General features: G+C 44.4%; 1 protein-coding gene across 1 annotated transcript; it reads right to left on the bottom strand.

Moving 5' to 3' along the window:
* Window positions 1–579: 579 nt before the first annotated feature.
* Window positions 580–24,023, bottom strand: zfyve26 (zinc finger, FYVE domain containing 26). Its single transcript, XM_061082315.1, has 43 exons — window positions 23,905–24,023; window positions 22,947–23,204; window positions 22,788–22,863; window positions 22,547–22,633; window positions 22,228–22,377; window positions 21,471–21,801; window positions 20,379–20,503; window positions 20,011–20,175; window positions 19,485–19,573; window positions 19,233–19,384; window positions 18,899–19,114; window positions 18,063–18,635; window positions 17,796–17,960; window positions 17,527–17,678; window positions 16,935–17,178; window positions 16,056–16,319; window positions 15,775–15,894; window positions 15,396–15,566; window positions 15,037–15,270; window positions 14,797–14,902; window positions 13,589–14,445; window positions 12,988–13,187; window positions 12,434–12,538; window positions 12,192–12,314; window positions 11,646–11,822; window positions 10,857–11,106; window positions 10,517–10,615; window positions 10,070–10,257; window positions 9,544–9,680; window positions 9,143–9,171; window positions 8,857–8,993; window positions 8,313–8,533; window positions 7,632–7,779; window positions 7,242–7,451; window positions 6,367–6,582; window positions 5,585–5,782; window positions 5,186–5,266; window positions 4,961–5,088; window positions 4,120–4,294; window positions 3,794–3,853; window positions 3,468–3,650; window positions 3,285–3,335; window positions 580–3,165 (listed from the first exon to the last, which is right to left on the bottom strand). Exons 2-43 carry the CDS (start codon window positions 23,129–23,131, stop codon window positions 2,953–2,955), a joined length of 7,791 nt encoding a protein of 2,596 aa, XP_060938298.1. The 5' UTR covers window positions 23,132–23,204; window positions 23,905–24,023; the 3' UTR covers window positions 580–2,952.

Genomic DNA, 24,023 nt, shown 5'->3' with positions numbered 1-24,023 from the left:
AACTAGACATGTAAGACAAGAGTCGGGACCTGATGACATCTACAAAGAAATCATGACTTAAAATCACAGCGCCATCTGCTGGCTACAGGAAGTGAAGCATTCATCCTTTCCAACGCAGAGACGAGCGCTTGGTCATTGATCGCTCTCACTTCACCGACCGCAACAGGTTTGAAATCGCCTGTGTGCTCGGGCCCGCTAGTGCTACAACGTAGCCCTAGTTCCCTTTATAACAAGAGTTAAGTTAAAGATTTGGAAAACTCGGTCTTTACGTTAAGTTAGCATTAGCTTGGTGTTGTACAAACAAACAAACTTAAAGTGGAACTAGTTACTAGATCTAGTTATTTTTATCTAACTACTGGAAATGATTCACTTTCCTTTAAATATTAAGAAGCCCTATTAAAGTTAAGCATCCACTCAAAGTTTTTATTACATGTCCTTTTATTGTTTCATTTTTTCATTTTTACAAGGGATGGCAAAATCCAGTACATTTCAAAATCATGACTTCCTGTATCAGTGAAGCAGTTACTTTATTCAGTATTTCCATTTTTCCCCCTAAAGAAGTTCATTTTTTTTAAAAACTCATTAATATAAAGTGCGGCAGTGATGAGACAACAGTCGAAGTGCAAGAATGTCGTACGCGTACATCTCAAAACTCTGAACTGGTTTCTTTCCATCTCTCGCCCATCCTCACTGGTAGAACTGTGGGCGTCAGTCCTCAGACCAGTGCAGCACTGGGACTCGAGGCAGAGAGAGAGAGAACCCAGTATCTCCTCTGAAATGAAGGCGTACTTCCTGACCGTGAGATCAGAACAGCTCGGAAATAAACATTCTAAACAAGGCAGCTTCAGCGATATGAGCGATTGTCGTGTGAGAGAATTAAAAGATAAGATTCATGGCGTCACTACGTTTCCACTTAACTTTCCCGTCTCAAGGTTAGTGGAAAAACAGGAGAAACAACAAAACACATCGACAAACATCACATGAGCACGGTTAGATCCCTTTTTAGTAACATTATACGACTCATTATCTGTGTAAGTTCATTATTACGACTTTCCAATGAGAACAAAGCCCAAATTTAAAATGAGAGACTCTGAGTAATCACAACCAAAAACACCCAATGACACAAGAGGAGACGTAAAAACCATCCATCCAGAGACGGGACGAATCACGACAGAGTTGATTCTATGGATGATGAATTAAACCTGATCTGTAAGTGGTCCCTTTGTGTATCCAACCTAAAACTCTTCAGATGCCCTTAAATACTGTTTGACTTCCCTTGTTAAAAGGGAACATTCGCTGAAAGCTGGACAGAAAAGGTGCTGTACAATGTAAAACAGGGAAATAGCCTCAACAGGATTACAAAAAACAGGACTTCTTTTTTCACATGTACAGTTCTTGGCAGATTACACTTCTTTTTTACGCCTGAATAAAAAAACCTTAAACACACACACAGACGCAACGAGGAAATAGAAATGAGGAGAAGAAAGACCTTCATGTAACTAGAGGCTTTCCAGTCAGTCGGAGACATTTTCCCTTTAGGTTGAGGTAGGAGACAAACCTTCGTCAAATACTGCCTCACTGCAAAGATATGCATGTGTTGTGTAACTGTGTCTGTTGTGACTCCAGCGCAGTCACATGTGTTCAATCTCAAGTTCACTACAGATGAGAGATAACAGCAAAATATTTAAAGAATGTAAATAAAGCACGTTGGTGAATCGTTCGTGTTGCAGACGGACAAACGGAGACGGGGATCATCAGGGTTTCTAGACCCGTCCACTGCCCTCAATGTCTGTTTCACCTCTGAGTCACAGGCTCTGACCTGGTATCAGTGGCGTGTGTGGACAGGAAGTGTGGCAGCTCAACAGAGACCTGACAGGGTCATCGAGGTCACCTGTACATGAGGGTGAAGCTCAGGCCCAACATTATTATTTTTGTGACCTAAATATGATTTTAAAACATTTCTGTTCGAAACACAGCACAATTCATCAGGTGCCGACAAGTCCTGACTGGTCCCGAGGGCTCGAGTCAGGAATCCACACACACACCATACATCACTGCAGTGAGTTCAGACTTAAACCCACTGGAGGTCAGAACACAGATTTCAAATGAATTGACAATTTAGTAAAATGTTAGCATAGAAATCAAATCCATTCTTTCTTATTCCAGTACATCATTCTAGCTCCAATTAACAGTCCGCACATAACAAAATATTAAAAACTGTCTTACTTTGGTTAATAGTGATCGAATTTCACACATCAGAGTGTGTTGTTGCTGTATGAAGCGGTTGTGTCTCCACTGGGAGCTGCGTGAAATCAGATAAATCACCTTAACTAATGTCATTTGAGTCACGTCCGCTGGGGATGAGTCGGTGGAGGCCACTCCTCCTCTGAGGCCAGCACCCAGGGCAGAATTATCCTGTTACCATGACAAACAAACATCTGACTGAACTATGGACAGTCAAGTTGCATAATGGATAAAGTAGGAGCCTGGTTTAGACAAGAAGAAGAAGATATTTCTGGTTCTGCTGCATCGATTCTAAAGCAAATCTCAAACTGTCCATCAGGAGACGCAGGGCGTTTTTTGAGTGTGATTCTAAAACAGAGGAAACCTCTGAATGCTTGGTTAGATCCTAGCTACACAGTTAATGCTGGTGTTGAGGCATCTGGAGACAAAGACCAAGTGGGAGAGGTTGAACGATCTCATCACAGAACAGAGGATCTCTCGAAAAGTGGTTCAATCTTGAATTTTCTGATGTTTCAATAAACTAGTGGATTGAAAGTGCTCTGTTTCAACCATGATCCACTATAATCTGTGGCAGATATGAGCTGCAGTCATATTGATGTCACTCAGCCACACATCTATAGACCTGTGTGACACCAGAAACCCTGAATCCTCTCGCTTGTGCTCCGTTTCTCAGGTTAAGTGCTCGGTGTGACCCCCCCTGTCGTGGTGCTACCTGGCCGTGGGCCGGCCCGGGCGCTGCTGAGATGACTTGTTGAGATGTTCAGACAGCCACTGGCGACAGATGTTCTGCATCACGGAGTCCTGCGCTCCCTCGGCCGCCTGGAGGACGTCCTGGACCAACGGGCCGGCGCGGCTCGCCTCCAGCTTGACGGCGAGCAGGTACGCTGGCCGCAGTTTACCGCACAGCAGGTAAGCTTTGATCTGCAGACACACGAGAGATGTGAAGAGAGTTTCATGTTGTTCTCCAGCAGGACGATTGTAAAACCAAATATTCAGGTTGGAAGACGGAGGAGAACAGAACATGATCAGCTTCACACTACCTTGCTCTCTGTGCTCTTGGTTTCTAGGATGAGACTTTCCAGCTCCCTCGCCTAAATCAGAAAAAGGACAACAAACGTCTCTGTGACCAAAAGAACAACATGGAGCCAAGTCACGGTCAAACTCTGTTGACATAATAAACTCTCGTCGGTATCTAACGTTCCCAAAGGGCCTCGGCCACTCACATCAGACGGCCCCTTATCTGCGATGGAGACACAGCTGAGGATGAGGGCGTCGCAGTCGTTCTTGGTGGCGGTGCCTGATTCGCTGACGCACTTGAACAGCTGCCGCACGGCGCCGTACTGCCGCTGCCTGACGAGCCTCTGACCGGCACGCATGAAGACGGCCTGCGCCTCCAGCTGGAAGTCCTGAGCGAGGAGGAGACAGAGACATGTAAAACTCTGATGAGGACCTGTCACATCCTGCTGCATGAGTAAGTTAACAGTATCACTTGAATGAAATAAATCTAGTTTGAAAAGAAGAACAAAGTCTGACTCATGTGGGAACGTACCTGTATGACTCTGTAGGCAATGCCAAACCCCTCCTCTATGTTTTTTCCTCCGAGCATGACCTGCAATTAAAGGTGTAATAACTGTATTTTACACAAAAAGTTTCCATGTTTCCAAAATATAACAAAAAACAGGTATTTAATATTGTATTCACACATACATTTGACTGTATTCTCACTTTCATAACCAATTCCTTTGTTATATCTGCACTACATCTCTAATTCAGGGTTTTATCCCAAGAATAAAGTCAGTCAGTATTTTAAAACCACCTTGATCCAATGGGGCATTTGATTGTTGAGTACTGGGAGGATCCCGAGTGAAACCTCACCTTACAGGCGACCTCAACCTTCATGGGACTCCCTCCAAACAGTGTGGGTGGGGAACTGGATGCAGAGGACTTGGAGGAAGGTGTGCTGGTCGGTGGACTCTTGGCGGAAGCAGCGTTCTCACAGCGAGCCAGGAACCGGGTCACTTCCAGCTGGAGCTCAATCGTGTTCATGTGCCTGAGAGACAGCAGAGGACCACACATAAGAGTCTACTTGACAGGAAGTAGACACGCTAATGATACTTTCCTTTCTCCGATAAACAGGCAATAGTACGGATCTACTTAAAGGGACTCTTACCTTTGTTGCATTTTTACACTTTTTGTGGATAAGGTTAAATTGGTATTAATAAGGTAATGACACTCTAAAATGCAAGACAGACCCACCAGGAGTTAAAGCAAACAATTATTTCACTCTCGTAATATTTAGTGAAAACTTCAACCAATAAAATTCTTCGGACCGAAGGACCTTATTGGCCGACAGACCTGTCTGTTTGCTGCATGGAAACAGACAGGAAGCACGTCTGCTTCTTGTGGCGCATTCGGGCTCGCGTCATCAAGGCGCGTCCTCAACTATAGGGTTTGTTTTGATTCCACGGCAGACAGTAGCGAGTAGCGACCGTATCGACCGTAGCGACTGACGATGGCAGACCAAAGTGGTCCACGGCGTACTGAAACAGCCGCTCCCAGGGGGAAAAACAAAAGTTTAAAACACCGCGGATGGGAACGAGGGGGTGGGGCATTGGAGGAAGGCGGGATGATTCGAATGTGCTGTGATTCTCAAATGCAACAAAGGTAAGAGTCCCTTTAAATCCTGTGACACTGAAACAAAGATATATGAAATAACCTGGACACGTCACTGGACGACATCATCTTCCTAATCGAGTTGACCTGAGATTTCCTCCTCCCGGCGCCCCGGCCTTGCAGCTCCTGAAGATACGCCCTCAGGTGCTCTTTGGCTTGGACCAGCCAGCGCTGTGCAAGATCAAAGGCAGACGCACGTCGTCAAACAAGCAGGAAACAGTCGTTAAAAACTTTGCAGACTGCATAGCTGTGGGAAAAGGAAACATACCTGCTGTTCTCCCAGCTGAAGGTATGAGCTGGCTCCGTGTGTGAAGAATCGGATGCAGGTCATGGCTGCACGTACATGATCCTGTCCAGGTACAGAATGTTTGAAGTATTACTAAAGAGGTACGATTTCATTTTCTGTCAGGAATCTAACAATATCTGATGCTTTTACTATATAATTTAATATAACGTGCATATCTTAACCATTAGGCCACTAAGACAGTCAAGAGCCTGCCTGTCTGGGAGAAAAGAGTCAACACTAATTTGAGGTTGGATGATTTTGAATTGGCTGCATTTTTCCCCACTCTGCTCTCTCATCAGTCTTTCTTTTTTACTTTCAAATGCTACTTAAAGTCTAACGTGATAAAAAACAAATGTGAAAAATCATGAAAAGACTCTTAACCATCATGAACTGTTGGAGCTGGTAGAGCGTATTGAAGTATCCTCGCCGCTGCAGGAACTGGCAGGAGGCGATGAGGTAGCGGCTGCACGTCTCCAGGCCCGGGTCCAGCTTTTCCAGTATCCCCTCCAGCGTGCCAAGACGCCCGCGCTCCAGGCTGGGCTGCAACACTCCGTCCAGAAACACCTCCTCTGGGCACTCCTGAGCCGTGACGAGGCAGGAAAACACACGTCAGCTTCTTTTCGAGGGTCGATTAGTCACGGAACTGCATTTTGTCTCCATTCAAAACAAACTGGGGCAAATAAACGGACTTTCCAGGGAACATGCAAATGTAACAGAGTTAGGAAACACGCAGGGCCGAACTTCTCTGGCAGTGAAAGTATTTAAACAAACACCGGCGACATGTGATTGTGACTCATGACTTCGCCATGGACGCCGAACGCTACACCCTAGATATTTCTGCCAGCATTCTCTCATAATGAAGGCTCCCATATTTAGCTCTGGTAAACCAATCATTGCTGACTGATGTAATACGCATTGCTACCAGTGCAACAAGGCAGGAATGTTGCCACAGATGCCGGATATAAATCTTGGATATATATATATATATATATATAGATTCACCTGATGTTAATAGTATTACTCAAACTCCAGCTTTAATACACCTTGTTAACTACGGGAAATCTGAGATCTTAGCAACAACGGGAGTCAAATCAAATCTGAAAGTTGTAGACAGGGTTCTATGATGAATTCCAGCGAGACATACCCAGAGATCAATGTCTCACCTTGTTGAGCAGGTACGTCAGGGCCTCGGTCATGGAGTCGTGCCGCACCCAGAAGCTGATGAGTGCCAGGTGAGTGCCGTACGAGTGCAGGTAGTAGAGACACTCCTGGTTGAGGTCGCAGCTCAGCGTCGGTCCCTCGGGTCGCTCGGCAGGACTCGTGTCGCTCAGCACGTCCTCCAGCTCCCGCAGCGATGCCAAGATGTCCTCGCCAGAAGACTGACACAGAGACAAACAGAAGACAAAAGGATAGTTAAACTATGCTCTGATGGATATGCTGTTTAACATCCCAATTCATGAAGAAGAATGCAGTGCTGCTTTTATTCAAAGTTCATAATGGGGTCAGACAGAACAAACAAATGCAGAGCCAAACAAACTGAGCAAAGCACCGACATGAATCCAGGTCAACACACACCACAGATAATTTAAGATCTTCTCCACATCGAGGGGAAAATATTAATTTATAGCCTCTGTCCCCTGGCACCGGACGATACGTGTGAGATTCTTATGGTTTCATATTCCAGGAGGACGGAGGGGGGGGTGTAGCTCTGCACATTCTGTGTGACCGGTCCAGACTCTGACTCAACCTGACCACTAAGTGTCATCATACAATTACAGAGTTAGAAAGATAGAATAAATAGTCAGCGATATTTAATGTTTATATATTTTAGATTTGATTTTTTGGTCAATTATTTTGCCATTGTGTTTTTTTCCTTTTGCCATATGGAAAATCTTACACTATACATATATACACAAGTTCCAATTGTTGTGCTGTACTTGTGGCCAGTCATTGTGGCTAACCATGACTCATCGACCCCAGCCTTACACAGTGGCAGCAGCATTTAGGTAACACCACCACAGTGACAGCGTCATCCTACCGTGGCACCAGTGGGTCGTACGATGGTCTCCAGGTGCTGGACGATCTCCTGCAGCAGTAACGGACCCTGGCTGAGCTGGTTTCTGTCCACTGGACCTTTCAGGCAGCGGGAAAACTTCTCCCTCGCCCCTGAGAGGTTCCCTGCCTTCAGAGAGGCCATCCCCCACGCCTGCCACACGCCACCAGGGTCCAGGCCGCTCTTGGTGGACACCTAGCAGCCAAACACCGAGGAAAGTTAGAAGCAGCCATGACGTTGAGTTTTCAGAGATATAACTTTTATTTAATTTAGGTTTGGTGGATTAATACACTGCCTGACAAGAATTCTGTGCAGGGTCCTGTACAAATACATGTGAGACAATGAATAATGTGAATAAAGCACCATGAGCCTCACCTCCACTGCCAGCTGGTAGTGCTCGGCCTCCAGCAGCTGATTACGAAGACGCGTGACAGCAGACGTCTCCAGAATATCGTCCAGTGAAGGAACGTATTTGTAATTTGCCGCCACCAGAATCTTAAGCACGTCGACTTTACTGATGTAACTGTGGAAACAACAGTGAGTGAGACAAACAGAAGTGACAGTGACACACAGGAAATGACCTCAAGAATCACATCAATCTTGAGAAGTCCTGGAATCCCTTTTTGTCTTATGTCAATAGCACAAGCTGTCTGATCACTGTGAGCTAAATACTGCCTTGCTGAACTTGTGTTTCTTTTCTTTTATTTATTTTTTTTTTTTTCTTAATACTTTTTTTTTTTTTTTTTTTTTAGTATTGATCGTATGTATCTATTTATTTATTTATTCATTTATTTTTAGTATTACTATTATATTGTTATTATTATTATTATGATTTATGTCATCTATTCTTTTCAATTCTTTATTTTTCAACTATATGTGCTCATCTGTTGGGGCTAGGTGCCTGTGTGGGGGGTTGGTATCTGTTCCGTGGTATGTTGAAATTACATCTGTAATTGTTATTTATGGAACAGTATTGTTTGTTTGTTAATTATGTAAAAAATTCAATAAACAGATTGTTAAAAAAAAACAAAAAAAACAACATCACATCAATCTCACCTGTCACACAAGGCCAGATCCTGGCTGCGGCCGACCTTGACGAACATCAGCTTGGCGCTGAAGAGCAGCTGCCGCATGATGTCGGTGAGGAGGCAGGCGTCCACCTCCGGGTTGGTCAGCTTGCAGGACAGAGAGCGGCAGTGGACGATGAGCTGGTGTCCACACGCTGTCTGGTCGCTGTGCAGAGACAATATGGCCACGCAGAGGTATGCACTGGGAGCCTAGAGGGTTTTGAGAAAAGAACATTGTTAATCTTGATGTATCCTCCGGGAAAATTCCACAAGAGGCCGACTGGTTTTTAACGATGCTGTATATATGCAGAAAAACAACCTTAATCTTTATGCTTGTTGCACCAAACTCAGTGATACATTGAGAGTTTAAGACAAGAAACACAAGAGGTGTGAAAACGAGTGTTTGAGATCTTTCTGCTTTGCTTCTGTTGCTCTCGATGCAAACAAGCAGAGGATGAGGAATGTGTGAATGTAACCTGCACAGAGCTCAGTCCTTTTCACACCTGTGTGTTGATAAATGTTCAGATCCAGACCTGTTCGTAGTAGAACTCGCTCCGCAGCAGCTGGTTCTCTGCAGAGTTGGTGCTGAGTTGGATCTGCTGCTGGATCACTTCAGGCAGATGCATCATCCCGTCTAAGTCTTCCTCTGTCACCACGAGGCCACCAGCCACTGCACAGCCAACACACGAGGAGTTAAACATCAATGTTTTCATATATAATAAACACTTTATAAAAGATACATTCTCCATCCTGTTATATGGAAAAATACTGTTTCCCTTCTCTAGTACAGCAAAGAGGAAGTTGATGTTGTACTCGTACCTTCAGCTTGTTCCAGCTCATCGTCAGAACTGCAAATTGAAAATAAAAAAAAAATTCAAATCACAAGCACATTTCTATTTAAAACATGACTCCAGACCGGTAATCGCAGCGTTAAGGTACAAAGTTCAACATTTTGTGGTAAAATCCCATGATTTTCTATAAAAAGAACAACTCCTCATGTGTTTGAATGTTGTGTAACTGGTTTATTCCAGTCCATTGCTGAAGCCGCATCTCGCTGTCAAATGCTCTGAAGGTAAAAGATATGTCTTAAATTAAACTATATTCTATTTGAACCAAACAATATATATTATTCCATAAAAAAAATGTCAAACTACAGGAAAACAGTTGTCAGAGTTTTGTCATTAACTGAACAGTGTAAAGTGATTTCTACAGGATCTTACTCTGCGTGGAAGTAGGTGTAACACTGGTCACAGACTCGGACTTCTTCTCCTGGACTTCCATCCACCAGCATCTTACGCTCAGAACACGCGTGACAAACAAGCCGGCCGCATCTCCGACAGTGATGCCGTCTGTTGAACTAAAGTGTGGAGAGAAAAATTAAAAGACAACAATTACTAACAGAGAAAAGTTTAATGTTGGATCCTAGACATTTTAAAATCAACAGCAATGTTAATTTCCTTTTTTAATTAGAATTTTTTTTCGATAAGAACTGTGTAGTCATCCCTTTAGAAAAAGACAGAATTTATAAAGATGTATTTTATAGAGAGGAACAAAAAGTTAAATAAAACTTTCATTCATTATTAACACTGGCCTGAATAGGAAACAAATCTTGTGTATGGAAAAGGTTGTGTTATCTAATTCGTTTTTATATCTCCACAGGCATTAACTACCTAAAATACAAGTAGCAAGTATGTCTTTGTGATTTATGAGAACGCCAGTGAGTCTCGCAGCGTTTGACCCACTCACCATGGTGAACCTCTCTCGGTGGCAGACCATGCACACATGCTGTTGGGTGTCAGGGACCCAGTCTTTACGGCCGGGGGGCTGATCCGGAGGCTGGAACTTGGCAGGCGAGCGACGTTTCTTCCCTGCTGAGCTTCGATCCTTCTCCCTGTCCAAGCTGTTCGAGGAGGAAGTGCGTGTAGGAGTGCTGCCTGTGATGAAATATTAAGAACGCACTGTTTAAACTGGGAACCTAAATCAGCACAAGTGCAACTAACATAGAATTTACAGCAGATACATAAGAACCAGAAGAAAACATTATCTGAATCTTTTACAATTTTCAGTTAATCTGCAAATGTTCAATGTGCTTTGAGAGAATTTCCCTCAACTGTGTAAAAACAGACTCGTTAACTAACACATTAAGTATCACATCAGTATTTTATCGCTGTTAAACATGTGCAAATGTCTCACTTGTGGAGGGCGTTGGAGACTCGATTTGACTGGACGATAGGGAGCAGCTGTCCTGAGCAGGACACTGCATCAGCGAGTCCTGGAGGCTGATCACAGAGTCTGGAAAATGTAAAATATATCATTATAGCCATGGACATATATGCGAAACAGAAAAGCCAGCAATTAGTTGAGCTTGAGAGCAGCATTCAGCAAGTTTGTGTCAATATTTTCTACAAGATTCACTTTTTAGCTACAAAAATAAGCTTCAAAAACTACTACAATAAGAGTTTCGGAAATATTTAAATAAAAAGTATTGCGCTGTATCTGCACATGTCATTGCCACTGTGTGCTGTGCTCTGACCGGATCTGCTCCGCTCTCTGGGGGCACAGGAGAAGTCCAGGGCCCTGGAGGCGTAGTCTGCCAGGAGAGTATCGATGGCTTCGGATCCAAAGCCGGCCTCCTGACCCACCACGAGGCTCCGCAGGGTTCTCACTGCCAGGTCGGCCCAGTCCACCTTCAGGTTCATCAGAAGCTGCTCCAGCATCAGCAGAGGCTCGGACAGCAGGGGGAAGTAATCGTGCCTGGCTGCTGGGGGCAGAGTCAGTAGCACCTGGAGGAGGAGACACAGTCACTGATATTAACACAACTTTAGGATATGAAGCAATTCAGCTGCTGTCAAAGGAAAAGGCTCCTATGGTATAAAACATCATTTTCGTTAAAGCAGTCAAGTGTGCACACGTCATTTGGTTGTAATGACATATTTACGGTGTCCAGCTCATAAACTTTTGACTTGTACATACACATTGTCTGGAATTTATTAAAGTTTAGTTATATTTAACATGCTCATTTAACATTGTAGAAAAACTATATCAAAGCAGAAATTAAGAATTCACGCAGAGTGTTATGTAATACATTATATAATGAGTGGTGGTGATCTCTAATGACTGAAGTCAGACTTCCCAGAAGCATGAAGGTTTGGCTGTGTAATCAAGTTTCAAGAAAAACTTTATTGAACCCTGACAGATGATGATGCCAAGTGAAATTCCAGTTACTAAAAACACAACTAATGGGACGTATGAGAACAAACTACACTTCCTGTCCTTATCGTACAGGTTAACTGGATCAGTGCACATCTTCACATTCACAAACCTTCGAGCCCAGATGAAGAGCGTGGATGTGTTGTCGTCGCGAGGGAGACACCTGCCTCTGGAAATGCAGGGTGAGATAGTCAGCCAGGAAGTGACAGGCAGCCAGGCCGGGGCAGCGGTCCAGAGCGTGCTCACAGATCTCCAGGCCGACCACGAAATCAGAGAGGCCCTCGAGTAACTGAAGACACAAGGGATACAGAGAAAAAAGAAAGAGGGGGACCAAGCAGAAATTAGGAGAACCACAGAAAAAGCTGCAGGATTACTTTTGTTTATCTGACGAGGACTTTCATACAGTGTAGCGTATATGTATATAATTATGCATTATGATGTATGTAAACACTATCAAAAGATTCTGCATGTGAATAAACAGAATCTGTTGGTGAGGGACAAGATTTGGGCAAAAAGTCTAATTTGTCATCAGACAGTAGCCAATGGGCTCAGAGATTGTGTTGTACTCGACAAGCTATATATTTGTACATGTATAAATGTATATTCATTCCATTATAGGATTTTCCTCTGCATTTGGAACAAGTTTGTGTTCTTTTACCTGAAAAGCTTCGTCTGTCTGTCCCTTCTCCAGCAGGTGAAGCAGATGCTCAGTCTTCAGCTGCAGCCTCAGCTGCTCGGACACAGGATACAGCTCCACCCACTGTGCACACAGAGAAAACTCCTGCAAAACAATATGGTTATTATATTAATAAATATGTATTTTCGAGATAATAGTACGTGTCAAATTGTGGTTGGTTTATAAGTTTATTAACTAGACTGCTGCAGGTCTGTTGGACCTACTTTTGCCTTCAACATCCGGGACAACATGGCCTCCGGGTTTGTCTTCGACTCGTTCCTCAGCTCCTGCCACGTAGCCCAGGGCAACCGAGGCTGTAGATTCAACATCTGTGAGAAGAGAAGGAAGCACGGAAACTTGGCACATTGGAAAGTCAAATTATATAACTGAGGCATGCAAGTTCAAACCACACCAACATACTGCTTGGTTATGTAAGACATGAAACACCCAACCTGCAAGCTGTAGTCAAATTAAAACGATCCTCAGGCGCAAAAAAAAGAAGCCAAGTTGACACTGAACAAGTAAAAGCATGAAATGTGAAATATGTACGTCAAGCTTAACACACGCTTTCTCATCTTTAAGTTGAAGCTGTAACATTTCTATTTCTTGTGCTTTTTCCTGACAAGAGATGCATGAGTATATTTGCTTTAGTGTGACATATTAACTAATGTATAGATACTTTTCTGTCTCTCGCAAACACACAACAGACCTGCCCGTCAAAGTCAGTTTGGCCGTTTACAGCACATGGAAAAATCTGTTTCTGTGATTAACACTGTACCCAGCGATAGATGTCCAGTTCTTTCTTCTTCAGATCCAAGTCGGTTCTCAGCGAGGCCGCAGTGCTCAGGTCACTGAGGCAGAAGTCGAGCAGCTCCAGGCAGGAGGACAGGGGCCATCGCTCCAGAGCCTGAAGGGCAACACGGGCTCGCAGGTTCGAGTCCTGCACGCGGAAAAGCTGACCTGTGCCTTCAACTCCATCTGAACTCAATCAGACAAACACACATGTATCACATTTGAAACAACTGCGACATTCACATTAATTATACAATTAATTTTTGCATTTTCCTGTAATTGTGATGGCTTTCTGAAATGTGGTTCCGATCTCAAGATAATGATAAATTCAAGATCTAAAAGAAATTTATATGACTAACTAAGACTCATCTTGTTGTTATCTAATTGTGTGATTGTTTCTTTTAAAACACAAATATAAAGCAGCCAATTCTTACATTTGAGACCTATTTTTCCCATATAAATAATCTATGAAGATTAATCAATACTTGATAACGTTGTTATATCACATCACCATTTTATCATTTATTTACAGTATGCAAGAGCCAACATGAACTTCAATCTAAAATGCATCTACCAGCTTTCCTCACCTTCCAAAGCAGCATAGGCAAGCAGCTGGTCTCTCAGCGCCCCCTCCTGGCTGCAGCCTTGCCCGTACAGCTCCAGTAGGCTGAGAGCCCGGGCCAGGTCTTTGGAGGAGAGGGCTTTCTGGAAGGCCTCAGCTGCCACAGCCTGGGTAACTCCTTCCTGTGGCCCAGACAGCAGGAGAGTGGCGAGAGGTTTCCCACAAATCACCGCCCCGAGTCCAGCGGAGCCTCCCTCTCCCTCAGTCAGCGCGGCGCCCAGCACTGGTTCAGCCAGGGAGTGAAGATAGGCCCAGAGAATAGGGAAATCTTTCAGGAGAGTATCCGCTTCTCGAGAAATCTGCTCACCGTCCAGGACAACCTCCTTACGTCCAGTGCGGAAATATCCCGACCATCCGGAAGATTGTGCCCGAGCGTTTTCTCCTTTACATGCACTCAGACACGCCAGCGTGGCCAGTAAGGGGGAGCGAGACTTTAGGAAAGACAGGGCCGATGGTGTGAGGAGGAAAGAGTTTGAGGAAGAAGAGGAGGAGGAGGAGGAGGATGACTGAGAGGGAGGCGAGGTGGAGAGGTTGGTTGGTGTGTTGTCCTCCACTGAGGCCTCGGAGTCCGAGCTTGCATCTGACTGAGTAACTGAAGGAGTTTCTGTGATTCCCAGAGTTGCCTTGTGCTCCTGAGCGTGCTGCTGGAGCAGGGCAGACAAGCTGGCCACGCTGAACACTCCATCATCTTTTCTGGTTGGATCAGAGTCTGTTTCAGCAGCTGGACAAGAGAACCACAAGGGCAGAGTCTCACAGCATCGCTGGACAATCACCTGCTGGACGCTCAGTCGCAGACCTTCCTGCTGCAGCAGGGACAGCACTCTGGAGAGGAACAGGAACAGGAAGTAGGTCAGAATCACTCAGTGGTTAATTTAGTGTCAAAGGAAGACAAATGTTAAAGGTGGAAGATGCAATTCTCCCCATTTTGTGGCAGCTCCTCTATCCTGACTCTTGTTGGCAGGGTAAACGGTCATTGAATAACTAATTCTATGACAAATGTATCATTACCTCTGTCCAGTTGGTTATGTTTTAACTGTCTAATTAAACAAACTACTATTTTCTTAAGACTTAGTGGGAAAGGAACCATTACATATTGGGATGGATCTGGCAAAAAAGCAGATCCAGGAGTATTTCCAACTTTCTTTAACACTCTGAGCAACTTTCTGCGCGTACCTGTCAGGAGACACCTGTCTGTCAAACAGCAGGTGGGAGAGGAGCTGAAATGGGGATTGAAGCAACACCAGCAGTGGATTCCCAAGCTTCACTTCACCACTTTGGTCTGACACAAAAAGCAGGAGAGAAAAATCAGAAGAAAACCAGGTAAAAAAAAAGTAATTAGAAGTTGCTACTGGCAAAAGAGAGAAGAATGTGAAAAAGGCTAAAACTTCTACTTTCTGTGACAAATGATTTTACCTTCTGAAGCCAGGCTGCGCACCAGCACGGATGCTAACGTGTTGACGTAGTCAAGGAAACTGCGAACGTAATCGGGTCTGGCGAGGTCTCCATCGGGCTCGAAGGGGCAGAGCTGGTCCAGGGAGCGAAGCAGCTGCTTCATGTTGGAGCGGACGGGGTGAACGTCGAGCTCCGCCTGCTTCAGGCTGGCCTGCTCCACTAGCAGAGCCAGAAGAGCACTGCCTGCGCTGCCCTCTGTCACGAGAGGAGGCGTCAAACATCGTGAGACATTCAGACTCTCAAAGAATATTTAAAACAATAAAAGGTAGTAAAACTCTTCTGATATTCTTAAGTTGATCTGACGCGGTTGCTCTGCTGACCTGTGTTATCTGTAGCGGTGCTCAGAATGTGCAGGGTGGTCTCCAGGCGTTGAGCCAGACTGAGTCGAGCGGAGATGCTCTCCTCGGTCAGGGTGGGGTTGCAACACAGGAGCACTTCCTGAATACAGCAGCCGAACGGGCTGGAAAACACTTGGTCCTCCAGAACTGCTTCTGTGAACAAGAGCGGATGAACAAGAGGATCAGTAACAATCTGGTCAAGAGATTAATTTAGCATCTACCTGCATTTATTCCATGATTTGACCAGAAGAATAGCCTTTATTCTAAATTTCTGTATTTTTATCCTGAATCAGAAATGTGTAAGTGGGGTATTAAAAAATAAGAATTTCCTTGTTTCCTTAACGACCTGGTTTACACTCACCTGTTTTGACGGAGCCCTTGTTTGTTGCAAAGTGACTGAGGATCTTGCTTATCTGTTGTAACACCATTGGAAATCCACAGATCCCCTGAGCATGAGGAACTTTGGGGTCAATTCTCACTCCTGGAGAGGAAAAGAGGGATTAAAGACGAAAACCAGAATTAATACCCGTGCAAAGCGGCTGATAAAACACATTAAATTGTAGCTGGTCTTGTTCCAATCACCATGTTGGAATAAATCAGCTTTGTAGCAATCACCATGACCCTAAAATTCAGTCTTCATACCTCGAGTCTCCAGGCTGCTGTTGAGCCGGCGCTCCGCTGTGTCCAGCAGCTGCCGGGACGTCTTCCAAAGCTGACAGTGGCAGCACGCCAGGTCGAAGGCCGCCATGGCCGCTGGGCTCAGCTCCTCCAGCAGCGTGGTGAGGAGGCCAGACGGGTCTGAGGAGCAGCTGCTCAGCCAGTACTCCTCCTCCAGGGATGGCATCGGGTGAGCGGGGGAACTGAGGAGACGGTCTGCTATGTCCGAGACGGAGTAGAAAGCAACACCTGCAGGGAAAGACAGAAAAGCCCGGGGGTTCAATCAGGATGACTCAGCAGGAAACAATCCTTATACTGTGAAATTTGAGTCGATTATATAGTTTAGTCTTGTGATTTTTATCTCTGAAAAACTAGACAACTTAAATAATCATAATATTGTTAATACACTATAATAATTCGGGCATACCCAGACAAATCAATAATGATTTTCTGCTTCCAAAACACAGTTATTGTCATAATTTAGTCTCAACTTCGAGTGTTTTCTGCTGCAGATACATTAATTTGTACAAATGTTCCATAAACATATCAGGAAGTTTAAAAAAGGTGCTCAACCTCTTCTGGCTAAAACAAGTTGCTCTCTTCACCCACATGTCTAATCCAGAACTTTCTACAACTTTCTCTCATCTCAAGTATTCTTTAAAGAAAATAAACTAAAAATACTAGACAAACAAGCTGCTCCACCAGGGTCGAAGCACACAAGAGCTGATTTGAGGCAACAAGACCAACACTGAACCAGGCCTCAACAGTTAGTTTAATATACATTTTATTTATTAAATTCAAGGCAACCTAGTTAGTTACTAGGTGAGATGAATGGCAGGGAAAGAGTCAAACGGAAAATCGAACCTGCAGCAGCAGCACTCCCGATGGCCTGCAGCGTGGAGAGGCCGCTGCTGCCCAGCCGAGCCCGCCCTGTGCCGGACGCAGCCGCGGACCCCAGCCCCTCTGAGGAGGAGGACGACGAAGACATGGGCTGGTTATCCATCTTCTGCTCCACCCGCTCCAGCTCCACCAGAACTTCTTTGTAGCGCTCCATGAAAACCAACTCGCCACAGCAGGGAGACTTCGCCAGATCGAACACCAGAGACACCTGAAACGGAAAGAGTCAGTAAATCTGATTAACACCAAAATAAACAGTGATAAGTAAACTCATAAATCCTGTACAGAGCCACAACTTAAAGCAAATAAATAATAATGATGTTCAACTTGAAGACAATAAAGTAGAAGGTAGTAAATGATAATGTGTTCAGTTAATGTACCATGTTGAATAAAGGTTTTTTTATAAACATAATCAGTAGATACTGCAGTAGTAGTAATGAAATGATTTGCGAGAGTAAGGACTAAGTTATTAATGGAAGTGATATTGTCTTTGTGGAAACAAGGTTGGTTTAGGAACCACCACAACAAGGAGAAGTTAAGTCCAGTTTGCCGAACAGACCTGATGAGCTTCCATGAAGTTTCCTCGGCGGATGCAGGACATGAGCAGAGACTCTGGAGGGGACAGCATGGCAGGGACCAGCCAGCTGTGGGGACCTCCGGTAGGACAGACGTCCACTTCTACACAAGCTGTCAATGTGCCTCCTCCACCGTCTGACAAAGGCCAAAGGAACTCATCATCAAACCACAAATATCATACACATCTTCATAAGAGTTACTCTCATGAGGACGGGGCATGCACATTTCTAACAGACAGTGCTTCTGGCTCACCTGATGCACTGGTGCTAACTTCTCCATTGTGTTTCTCTATGGAGGTTTGTCTCTCTGCTACGCGCCTCCCTGGTCTCTTCCTTCTCCTCAGACTGGAGCTCCTACTGCGTTCCAGAGAAGTTGCAGTGTAGCCGACCGTGGACATGGGGAAGGGGCCCTCTGAGCCTGCAAGTGAATTCCACAACAAGTTGCTAAAAGATACACACAACCAAGAAGAAGAGTGAATCAAATAAACTTAAAGAAATATCCTCAGCCTGTGCCTCTCACCATTTTCGCTGCCCTGGTTGCTGGTGATGATCTGCAGTCTCCACTGAGCCTCTGCAGTGCGTTTAGACAACCTCTGCAGACGAGCCCCGAATGTCTCCGGGGTCACCGAGCAGCCGAGGCTCTCCGCCGCCTCAGCCTCTGGAGGCAGGGCACTCCCCCCCTCCTGCTGACCCCCCACGGACATGCCCTCCAGCCCTTCCTTCAGCAGCTTCAGGAAACCCTCCATGGCTGCAACATCCACCACAAAACCCCTGCAGCCCTGGATGAAGTGTCCCAGGTCCAGGTGACTAGGGTGGGATGAGGTTGGGGAACTTGAACGCAGCTTCTGGCTCCTGCAGTGATCACTCTCATCCGTCTGTGCTTTGGCTCCTAGTTCTACATGAGTGTTTCTTGTGTCTGATGAACAGTCCTGACTGGCATTCGAATTGGTGTCCTTCTGCTGCGTGAAGTCAGCGGTGGACAGGAAGAGGAGGGAGAAGATGTTCTCCAGGAGCTCCAGGCGGAACATGGCTGGAACGGCCTCCAGGTAGAGCTGACATTCTGACAGGTAGTGCTGGAACTGCAGATGGAAACCTGGAAAATATCACAAGTGATTAATGTTGTGTCTCATGATACACACACATGTCTTCCTTGTGTATTTTTTCTTCTTCATCATATTTTATTTGCAGATTTACTTGTTTAACTATTTCTGGCTTTCGTTTTTCTCAACAAATACCTTTATCTGGTCCTTTCTGATTATTTACAATGACATAAATGACCCAAAATAAACTGCTTATGCATTAAAAAGAATCAACATGTGACACCAAACTAAAACACTACAGACGGGAAAGACATACCATCTGAGGAAGTTGAGGTTTGAGTTTGGTCTGTTTCTGCTTCAGTAGGCAGTTGCTGCTGCTGATGATGCATGGACTCACACTCGGAGCAGTTTGAGTATTTATGTGCATTCACACAAAGAGCATAGATGGTGTACTTCATGACACAGAAGCCCTGAAACAGAACTACGTTCCTCTGTGCACCAGGGCTCAGAGTCCTGATGACTTCAGAGTCGTCTGTGAGAAATAAGAGAAACAGGAAGAGCGACAGGCAGAGTTACGTCACCATGAAACATCAAACACACGATTGTTCAGGAAAATAGTTCAGATCCAAAAACAAGTGGGTGATTTAAACCTGGTCCTGGTGGATTTGGCAGCTGCTGCAGCAGATCCAGTATCCTGCGCTCCTCAAACTGAGGCAGAGGAGTCAGAGTGTGCAGAATATAGAGAGCTGAGTGATTATCCAGGGTGTGAAGCTGTGTCAGCAAGGCCTCCGTGGAAATACCTCTGAATAGAAACAAAACAAGACACAAAGGAGGATCAGAATAGAGACTAAGATGGACTTCAATGTCAGTTAAATGTCCCAAATGAAAAAGCAGATTCTTACGGGTTGTTGTTTTTACACCATTCGAGTATTCCGAGCTGAGAGGACAGGAGGTTGGCAAATTCCTGCAGAACGGTGTCACTGGCTGGCGCCTAAAATGTGAAGGAACAGTATCAGCACAATACGACATATTTATGTTGAAAATATTCATCAGCGTTTCTGCTAAATTACACTTTGATTCTGTAGTTTGGTGAGAGGTTGAAGGAATGTGCACTGAAATTAAATTATGATTCAAACCAGATTTGTTTTTCTCTGGTATTTGGTTTCAGAAACAGGAGGTTACAAGGACATGTTGCAAAAATTTATTCATTTATTGTGTTTGTTTACACATTTGTTTTTCATCTGTTGGGTTGCTGGTGAAAATATTGTGTATGTATCAGTGTTATTTGGAAATGTTTTGTATAATCTTGATGTTGTGTTCATTGTGTTTAATTAATCTGTTCTTTGCTGAGATGTGTTTAGTCTCTGCTGTAGAGGAGGAGCTGCACACACACACATGTCTGGAGAGCTTATGGTTTTCGGTACCGACCTGCTCGTGGTGAAGGACACTGAGCAGCTTCTGGGCCGAGCTCAGGCTGCGACACTGAGTCCAGCCGAGCAGCAGCAGCAGACGAGACAATGGCTGAAACTCCAGTCGCACTAATTCTCTCAGCTGAGAAAACTCCTCGTGTTTGACCAGGTCAAGTGCAGTAACCTACAGGAAGGAACCAATCTCATTACATTATTGAATTTCATCACATGCGGTTGCTAAACAACTTTACTGGACCATTACGTTACCGTACCAACAACAAAAACATGTCGAATTACAAAGCTACTGAGGGAGAGGACGGCCTGCACTTCATTACTTCTTATTCAAACTCAGTGCCGACTGTTTTCCGGTCGTCGCTCCTCACTTACCAGGACCTGCTCCAGGAAGTGCTTCCCGCTGCTAAGGCACTCGAAATAGATGGTCTTCCAAATGGAGGGACGATCCTTGTGGCAACATAGACTCAGAGCCAGCATCTCTGCTTCAGGGAGCTCCACTGTGAGGAGGATTCAGATAAAACCAATAGTGTTAGCGCATCAAACTAAACTAAAATGTCCATAAAAGATTCTGTATAATGAAAAATAGAAAAACGATATATTCAGGGAATCTGCAGGTTTCAATGAGTTAAAGACTTTTTAGCCAATATGACAGATACATCACAAACTATACATGCCACATTTATCTTAAAGCGCAACGGAACTAGCGTTTAATGAATGATAAAATAACTAAGACTTACCTAAACGTATTTAAGACCTAGTACTTGTTTAAGGTATTAATCATTTTAAGGCCTTTAATTCAGATTATTACATTTTAGACTATTTTAGATCCTACGGTAACCCTGCTATTATAAGGGAATCCAAGAAGTTGCAGGGTAATTTAAAAAAAATACATGAGTGAATTCAATAACAATGGAGAGAAAAATAGTAAGAAGTGGAAGTATAGGGGACATTTAAACATTTAAACAATATAACAGTGTCATTCTATTTTTTTACTTGATCTATCTGTGTCACCACTAGTTAAAAATTGTACATCAAAAAAATTCACCCATTCATCACCACTGGTGTTACGCCACATTCTAAAACAAAATAAATACTGTTTAAATGTGGTGTAAAAAAAGGACAGAATAATCAAAAGTCTGTGACTAAGACTAAACAAGCTGTCACATGTTATAAATGTCATCACAATGAGTCGACACGCTCAGAAGCAGAAGTGGGATAAAAAGAGGAAAGCGGTGACACCGACAGTTTCCCTCCGACACTGTGAGTAATGATCTCAATCTCAGACCATAAATATCTTATCAGTATCGTTACTTTTAAAATTAGCTCAGAGGAGGAACTGATTTCTAATTCATCACATATACTACACGACCAAATCTGTGGCACGTAGCAAGAGAGCTATTAAGATCACATCATGTCTAACATTTGCCGAACCTCCACGACCACCTCAGAACCCCCTCAGACTACCTTGTGTGTCGGGCGTGCTTCTCAGCAGAAGATCCCTCTGCAGCCTCAGAGCAGTGGAGCAGTAGAGAGAGACCAGAGCGTCGCACTGAGGCCGGAGTAGCGAGCTCAGGACCCTCTCCTCTCTCAGGGGTCCGTCTCTGGCCCCCCACAGCGCTTCACACAGAGCCTCAAACTGCCCAGCGCTCCGGCCAGAGCTCCACGGCATCACGGCCAACACCGCATATATCTCCTCCACCCACTCCTCCGCCTTCTTCTCTGGTTTTGCCAGTTTCTTCGCCAGGTGTTGGATGAACGTGAGCTGCAGAGTGTGGTCCTCTGTGGGTGACTGGTCCTGCAGGAGATAACGAAAGTAATTATATGTTTTGTCCATATATAGCTAATATAAATTCTACTTTGTCCGTTGTTATATATTGAGCTTAGCCCTACACGGGTCACCAGTGAATCACAGTGTCAACATACATAGACAAACAACCAATCACACTCTGATTCACTCTCCGTTTAATCTTTGGACTGTAGGAGGAAGCCAGAGAACCAGGAGAACCAGGAGAAAACCCACGTAGACACGAATAGAACATGCAAACTAACAGAAAAGCCTCAAACAAGCTGGGATCTGAACCGGGAGCCTACAGTCCGAACCACCTTTCCACCCAACCACTTAATATGCATTAAAAACTCCAATTCCACCAGCTGTTTTACAGTTTAGATTGTGATTTATGTGTTTTGTCTGGAAGTCTTGATACTCAGGGTTTGACTCTACCTGTAAGAAATGTGCTAAACACTGAGCCAGTCTGGGCTTCTTCTTCTCCAACAAGGTTCGGAGGCAGGACTCAACCGCAGCTTGAGTTGATCCCGAACCCTCTGCAGCCCTGTGGTCCGGCTGGCTGCTCAGGTAGGCCTGATGCAACTCCTGCTGACAGGAAAATGTGTCTCAGTATTCTGTCAATGAACCGGACAGTCACAACATGAAAGAAGGAAGAACAGATCCGAAACTTGATATGAGGAAATGTTTGTGTTCGTGGGTTAACAAAACGTCATTATCATCTACAGTTACAAATGAAGACAAGAGCAAAAGTGACCTTGAGAACAGTCTCTGCTATGCCCTCTGAACCCAGCTCCTCCAGGAGCAGAAGAAACTCCAACTCTCTTCTGATGTCGGGAGAAACCTGAAGGTAAAAGCAAGAAAGGGTTTTCACAGCATGTCACTCTAATGGTGATGTTTCAAATACCTTTTTCACCCAAGTTCACATACCAGTTAAAGACAATTTAACCAGAAAGTGTTAATGAACAAAGACGGTGTCAAATTCTTCATATCTTTACCTTCTCTTCCGTCCATTTCTCCAAAACCTGAAGCCAAAACCAAGCCAGTCTGTGTGGACTTCCCACAGTCTCCCATCTACAGAGCAGAATAAATCAGTTCATATTCTCGAATAAACGTAAAAATCTGGAGTCTCGTGAAACTACAGATGTGCGACTCACTCTAACTTGTACGGGTGGCAGACGATAGCTTTGATGATGTCCTGCAGGTTTTCCGAGTGTGTGGACTGGACCAGTTGTGGCACACAGGCACTGGCCAGCTCCCACTCCGCGTGCTGCAGGCACCTCTTGAAATACTCGAACAGGTCCTGAAGAGAGGTCTCCGCCTCGCGGCTGAAAGGATACATGGCCACTTCGGTCACAGCTGCAGAGACACGTTCACCGACTCGCAGGCAACCAACACGCGCCAGCTGTTCTCACCTGAAACAGAGAGATGAAGAGGTTTGACTTCGTATAGTTCAAACATCAGGAATCACGTGTTAGTTCAAACAAACCGAATACGATGAGTGGACATATTTTGAAATGTCAGTGTCAATATCAATTTTATTTATATAGCAAATTTAAAACCACTTGGTTGAGCAAAGTGCTTTACAGATGTAATGGAACAACCAAAGTGAAATGAAATATATCTCTCATTACATCTTATTCTGGTCTTATGTTTGTTCTATATAGATATATTTTTTAACCTATAAAGTGTATCAACAAACAAACATATATTACATTTTATTTTATACATTGATAAACAACTGAGAACAAACAACAGCATTGATAAATGTTTAAAAACAATTTAAAACAAACAACAGCAGAGATACATGTTTATAATCAACTGGGAACAAACAGCAGAAGTTATATATGTTTATAAACAATCTGAAACAAACAACAGCAGCGATAAATGTTTATAAACAAACTAGAGAAGTTATTCATGTTTATAAACAAACAACAGCAGTTTATAAACCGGTTTTTAAAACGCTATAAATCCTCTTCACCGTTTCGTCTCCTCTCAGGTTTGACAGCCACCCTGGTGTTAGCAGGTTAGCATTAGCATTAGCTGCACTAGTGCTGACTTGTTGCAGTTGCTAACATGAAGCTAACGAAGCTAAGTTCCGCAGCAGCCACTCACTCTGCACAGCGGGAAAACCTCGACCTGTTCCCCGGCCTGACTCACTCATGTCTTCGGTTCGAATCCCAGATCGAGTCCCGGTGGGGGGGCTGCAGCTGTTCTCTGCTGGGCTGCTACAT

The sequence above is a fragment of the Limanda limanda genome, chromosome 12 (assembly GCF_963576545.1).
Source record: "Limanda limanda chromosome 12, fLimLim1.1, whole genome shotgun sequence".
NCBI classification, from domain to species: Eukaryota; Metazoa; Chordata; class Actinopteri; order Pleuronectiformes; family Pleuronectidae; genus Limanda; species Limanda limanda.
The sequence above is the reverse complement of the archived record's forward strand: the minus strand, read 5'-3'. Positions and strand labels throughout refer to the sequence as shown.

What these genes read in the sequence shown, in the direction of transcription:
- zfyve26 (XM_061082315.1), bottom strand. Translation starts at nt 23,131, where the DNA reads ATGTATCCTTTCAGCCGCGAGGCGGAGACCTCTCTTCAGGACCTGTTC. An exon ending in ACTTCATGGAAGCTCATCAG is followed by an intron (nt 17,179 to 17,526) that starts GTCTGTTCGGCA and finishes TTTCCGTTTCAG; the next exon opens with GTGTCTCTGGTGTTCGATCT. An exon ending in ACTACCAGCTGGCAGTGGAG is followed by an intron (nt 7,452 to 7,631) that starts GTGAGGCTCATG and finishes TTTGGCTGCTAG; the next exon opens with GTGTCCACCAAGAGCGGCCT.